This window comes from Anopheles gambiae, chromosome 3 (genome assembly GCF_943734735.2).
Source record: "Anopheles gambiae chromosome 3, idAnoGambNW_F1_1, whole genome shotgun sequence".
Taxonomy (NCBI): Eukaryota; Metazoa; Arthropoda; class Insecta; order Diptera; family Culicidae; genus Anopheles; species Anopheles gambiae.
This window is the reverse complement of record NC_064602.1, coordinates 38,686,145-38,692,348: the sequence shown is the minus strand read 5'-3', so window position 1 is coordinate 38,692,348 and position 6,204 is coordinate 38,686,145. Positions and strand designations below refer to the sequence as shown.

General features: G+C 45.8%; 2 protein-coding genes across 2 annotated transcripts; one reads left to right on the top strand and one right to left on the bottom strand.

Moving 5' to 3' along the window:
- Positions 1-1,402: 1,402 nt before the first annotated feature.
- Positions 1,403-3,457, top strand: LOC1279082 (T-complex protein 1 subunit beta). Its single transcript, XM_318752.5, has one exon. It carries the CDS (start codon positions 1,509-1,511, stop codon positions 3,111-3,113), a length of 1,605 nt encoding a protein of 534 aa, XP_318752.5. The 5' UTR covers positions 1,403-1,508; the 3' UTR covers positions 3,114-3,457.
- Positions 3,458-3,859: 402 nt separating this feature from the next.
- LOC1279081 (lysosomal thioesterase PPT2 homolog) lies at positions 3,860-5,654 on the bottom strand. The gene is made up of 4 exons (XM_061658836.1): positions 5,382-5,654; positions 5,144-5,321; positions 4,815-5,067; positions 3,860-4,739 (listed from the first exon to the last, which is right to left on the bottom strand). Exons 2-4 carry the CDS (start codon positions 5,276-5,278, stop codon positions 4,267-4,269), a joined length of 861 nt encoding a protein of 286 aa, XP_061514820.1. The 5' UTR covers positions 5,279-5,321; positions 5,382-5,654; the 3' UTR covers positions 3,860-4,266.
- Between the last annotated feature and the right edge of the window lie 550 nt (positions 5,655-6,204).

Sequence of the window (6,204 nt, the reverse complement as noted above, 5' to 3'; positions counted from 1 at the left end):
CTACAATCAAAAATAATTTAATTTCTGACACATGTTAGAAATCTGCCATTTAAAGCAAACATTTGATCAAACTCAGTACCATACATAGCATGATCTGTTCAACAGAACCAATCCAATGAAATAAGAAAATTATGACTGCTTACTGTTTGGTTCTCTTCAAGTATTATAACTGGTCCAACATATGACACAGCTGGCATAATTTTTTGTTATTTATTTTGTTTATCATGAGCCATGAGGCACCCCAAATAGCCAGAATTGCTTAAGCAGCTCATTTTGGCACGCTAAAGATCGCTGCTCTAATTCGCCTTTTGCAGTAGATAAACAGCATCAAAGTTCTATGTGGGTCTTTCAAACAGCGCCTAAGCAGCTTCCTTATGCCACGATGCCAGGGATTATTTTTCTTTGTGTTTTATTTTCAAGCAAGCGTCATCGATGAAATAAACAACAAGATTTGTTTCGTTTAAACACATATGTATATTTTTAAATCCTTTGTATTGATGAATTACACAAAATTTTACACAATTTACTGATAATTCACAATCACTTCACTCAATATTCATTCTTCAATTAACGAATCTAACTTGTGCAGCAGCAATGAGATTATTGCCGGGGTCCGTCTTTGACACTTTGACAAGAGCCACCTTGTACCGATGTCATGCATTAAAAAGCTATAAAGTTCCACCAAGTTCAGTACCTTTTCTTAACAAGCCTTCAAGTTCCATCATGAACCCTACACATAGTGCTAATCAGCCGCAAAGTTCCAAAGAGTACCATGTGCCTGTTAAAAAGCTCCATAGTTCCGCAAAGTACCGTCTATCTCTTAATCAGCCACAAAGTACGACATTGGAACGATTTTTCGTTAAACAGCCCTAAATCAGCTATTAAGTACGAGCTGGCTATTTGGGACATATCAATACAACAATAAGTAAAATAAACAACATTGTAGACAAGTTCTACTCCGTAAACTTATATTTTTTTCTCATTTTTTTATTTGTACGGTAACTTGTTAGTTTGTTCCGAGCTTAAATGTGTCAATCTTATTTTCGATTTTGATTTAGATGAATTTTTGTTTAATTGCATTTGTTATGTAGGCAGTAATTTGCCAGATAACCTAAACCTAAATAAATAAATAAATAATTATTTGCTACGCATAGCTAAAATTTTTCTGCCCTTCAACCAGAAGTATACTACTAGGAAATCATACGAACAAGATATCCAAGAAATGAGCTAATTTTCATATTTGTTGCTCAATTTTTTAAACATAACCGCCAATTCAAAAGGAACAAATGCCACAGTACATCTCGATGTTCGAATTTCGACAACCATGTTTATAGCATCGGGTTGTTTTCTGCCTGTTTTCGAACATCATCGGCCTGACAGCCGCTGTCAAATTAGCCGCATTGCTTTTTTCGTCTTTTTTCCCTTTTCTGCAAGAACAACCCCTTGTGATTCAGACGAGGAAGCGTGTTTTCTGTGCAAGTTCCGGCTGTAAATTAATTCCACTCACAATGGTGTCTCTCAACCCGGTGCGCATTCTGAAGCATGAAGCCGAGGAGGAGAAGGGCGAAATTGCCCGTCTATCCTCGTTCGTGGGCGCCATCGCCATCGGCGAGCTGGTAAAAAGCACCCTCGGACCGAAGGGCATGGACAAGATACTGGTGGCGAACGGCCGGAACGCGGGGCAGATCGAGGTGACGAACGACGGCGCTACGATCCTGCGGGCGGTCGGTGTGGACAATCCGGCCGCGAAGATTCTCGTCGACATGTCGCGGGTGCAGGACGACGAGGTCGGCGACGGTACCACCTCGGTCACGGTGTTCGCCGCCGAGCTGATCCGCGAGGCGGAGAAGCTGGTGGAACAGAAGCTCCACCCACAGACGATCATTGCCGGATGGCGGCAGGCGGCCGACGTGGCCCGCACCGCTCTGCAGGGTGCCGCCGCGGACAACTCCGCCAACCAGGAGCGGTTCCGGGAGGATTTGCTGAACATTGCCCGCACCACGCTCAGCTCGAAGATTCTGTCCCAGCACAAGGAACACTTTGCCAAGCTGGCCGTCGATGCGGTGCTGCGCCTGAAGGGGTCCGGCTCGCTGAGCGCAATCCAGCGCATCAAGAAGCTGGGCGGCTGCCTGGAGGAGTCGTTCCTGGACGAGGGCTTCCTGCTGGACAAAAAGCCGGGCGTCCACCAGCCCAAGTCGGTGAAGAACGCCAACATCCTGATCGCCAACACGCCGATGGACACGGACAAGATCAAGGTGTTCGGTTCGTCGATCAAGGTCGACTCGATGTCGAAGATCGCCGAGCTGGAGGTAGCCGAGAAGGAAAAGATGAAGGAAAAGGTGGACAAGATCCTGGCGCACAACATCAACGTGTTCATCAACCGGCAGCTGATCTACAACTACCCCGAGCAGCTGTTTGCCGATGCGGGCGTGATGGCGATCGAGCATGCCGACTTCGACGGCATCGAGCGGCTGGCGCTGGTGACCGGCGGCGAGATTGTGTCCACCTTCGACAATCCCGACCTGGTGAAGCTGGGCAAGTGCGACCTGATCGAACAGGTGATGATCGGCGAGGACACGCTGCTGCGCTTCTCGGGCGTGCCACTCGGCGAGGCCTGCACGGTGGTCATTCGCGGTGCGACGCAGCAGATCATCGACGAGGCGGAACGTTCGCTGCACGATGCGCTGTGCGTGCTGGCGGCGACGGTGAAGGAATCGCGCGTCGTGTACGGGGGCGGCTGCTCCGAGACGCTGATGGCGACGGCCGTGTTCAAGCTGGCCGCCGAAACGGCCGGTAAGGAAGCGATGGCGATCGAATCGTTCGGCCGGGCGCTGATGCAGCTGCCGACGATTATCGCCGACAATGCCGGGTACGATTCGGCCCAGCTCGTGTCGGAGCTGCGGGCCGGCCATTCGCAGGGCAAGAGCACGATGGGGCTGGACATGAACAACGGCAAGGTGGGCTGCATGAAGGAGCTCGGCATCACGGAATCGTTCGCGGTGAAGCGGCAGGTGCTGATGTCCGCGGCCGAGGCGGCCGAGATGATACTGCGCGTGGACAACATCCTGAAGAGTGCGCCGCGTCGCCGCGTGCCTGATCGTGGCTACTGTTAGGAAGGGCAGGCATATACCACTTCATCTCGCCGGAATCTTGGTGCATTTTTTTTTCTTTCTTTCCTTCATTTTGTCCCATTATCACAACGATTGCCGGCACATCATTGCTTTACTAATCGCTCTCATCTGTTTTCGCACACGCGTGTATCGTATTAACAACACACAGGCAGTAAGCTCATCGATGCGCTTCACCTTTGATTGCCTTTTACATTTTACCTCGAAAAAGGGCGAATAATTAACACTCACACACTTATGTCCCTGAGAGGGATCAATCTGCGCGGTAAGGGGACAATTGTAAACCCAGCGCAAGGAAAAACGAATAAACACACTTACCTACCAAACAATACTGTAGTGATGTTGATTATTTAGAGCGAAAGAAATGTTTTAATAGGGAAACTGAATTACAGGTCGCACAATTAGTCTCTTTGAAGCACAATAAAAGGTACTTAGAGTAGAAGTGAGCAGTCATTGGCATAATATGGTATTATTGCTGGTAGATGATCATATACATAAAACTAATTAATTCACTATGAATACTGGATAATAGCGAAGGCCCTCGAAGGTGTAATCGGAAGCCTCAGTTCATATTGGAATCTTTCAAATGCAAATAGACTTTTTAAACAACAATTTGTTGGGCGAATTAGTTATTTGAACCGGAAACATAACTGATTTGCTCTTATTTAGCCAGTTCGCTCGTTAAACAACTATTTCATTAGTCTTTGTTGATAAAACCGTCAACTATTAAATTGTGCTCAGCAAAACCTGTTCAAGTTTATTTTCGAGTTTCATTTGTTTATAAATGCGATATTATTACTACCTCTATGTAGTGTACATTTTACCCAAAACATTTGTTCCTCCTATGGGAAAGTGGAGATCCTCCTATCGCTAGCGGCACCGTGTGCTGTTTAATTTGTAATATTTAAAAATCAGCCTTAAATTGTGTTTGTGACCGTAAAGCTTAACCCCACTATAATTCCTACCTAACACAAAACATAAAATACACAGTAGCAAATATACACAACAAAAAAAAAACATAAAAAATTCTATTGGATTTTCAGTGATGTCAAACTCATCCCCAGCAATCCGCTGGGAACCTTGGTAACGTAGGGTAGAAAATCATGGTTTCCTCCGTGGTGTGGTGTGAACCGAAACACTAGTCCAAATATGGCATAATCACATCGTCGATCACATCGTTCGTCCGATGCCACTGATAGTGGCGCACATGTTGGCGTTCGATTATGTGCAATCGGCCACTTTCCTGTAGCGTTTTCAGTCCGATCCAATCTTCGGTGTAAATCACACTCTCCTCCAGCGGCAGCACGTTGTACTTCTGGTCGAAGAAGCTAAAATGACTAGACTGCCAGGGTGTAATCACCCCATCATCGGGCCCACCAATCAGCACCATCCGGTTGAGCCGCAGTAGCGCCTCCCGGTACTGGGTAGAGTTGACGGAGGGAAGCTGATTATTGACGTATGGCAGGAAAATGCTATACTGCTCGTACAGATCCGGATGGTGCGGATCGTTCCAGTAGTTGCCCACGGACGTGTCCTGGCCGACGCGCGAGTAGAACAGCTCGTACGCCGTTCGTGCTACGAGCGAGGGGAAGATTAAATGCAAAAAGTCATCTGAAACGACAGGGGAAGGGATCGAAATGGATTGAAATGTGCACTTAACATGCACTTCCGGTGAACTATGTTTACCTCCGAATTGACCCGCTTGCGGGGAGCTTAGTGAGATGAACGTCTTCACACAGTGGTCCGGATAGATCTGCAGCACTGCCCGACCCAGCAGACCACCCTGCGAATAGCCGATCATGTTGATGCCCTCGTCCGGATGCAAATCGCAGACTAATTTCAGGTTGTCGTGTGCCGCTTGCACCTGATGCCAGGCATTTATCAGACTGGCCCATCCGCCGAAACGTCCAAAATTGTACACCACCGTGCCAGGGTGAACCTGTGCGCAAGGAGAGATAAGCGATACAGAAAACAATTACAAAATAAAGCGATTTAGCGTACACGAAGACACATACCTCCTGGATTCTATTGACCAAATGCCCCATACTATCCGCACCAGTAAGAATGCCATGGTAGATGAACACAGGCCGATACGCAATCGTGAGGCTTATTTTCAGCAGCAGAACGGTGGCGCCTAGCGTTCGGAACATTTCGGTAAGGCCACACTAAATTGCTCTTTGTTTCGTTAATTCTGTGCCAAAAGAAACATGTTCTAGAATGCTGTTTTACGCACTGAAACGCAACTTTACTTACAGAAGAATGTCGTATTGGAATGATCTTTAGGCACTTTCGCTTTGTTCAACAGCCATGTGATGTGTAATGTAGAGAGGTTTGTTTTATCTTTAGTGTGTTGCTAACTTAAGATAATTTTGAACGCTTTATGGTGTTATTGCTATTTAGTCACAATTATTGCAAAAAGGTGTAAGCTTAGCAAAATTTAGCGTTTCATTTGTGTTCCTCGTACGAGTGGAGGTTTTTTGCTTTGTTTTGATTTCAGTTGACAGTGTGTGTGTGTGAGTGTGTGCGTGTGTGATTGTGTGCGTGTGTGTGTGTGTGTGAGTCTCCAGCTCGGTTGATGACACTATATCCAAGAGTCGAATTTGCGATCAAGTGTGCCTTTTCACCGGAAATTCAAAAAATGAACTAAATTTGAAACCAAAATTTATTAATAAGGACATAAGGAATGTATTTATCATTTATTTATTGTCTTTCTACATAAATGAAATAGTATTTAATGTGATATTTGCTTTCTGTTCCAGGCTGCAGAGTGAAAGTAAAATTCGGAATATTTCGTGAAATGATTCCCATGAAATGTTTCACTGAAAGATTACAAACGATTTTAACCCTTGATGAGCAAATAAGCAAAAAATGAAAATGTTCCCATTTACAGCGGAGTGGCGTTTATCCGGGCTCTGCGGGACTCAATTTCGCTCGGATACTTGAATAACAAACCAACTGCCACACATCCAAAAAATGACCACTATAAGGGTTCTAAACGGCTCAATCTCTCTTCAGAAAAGAATCGATGGTGTTGATACCCGCTTATCTGACCACACGACCGCTCTTATAGATTTTA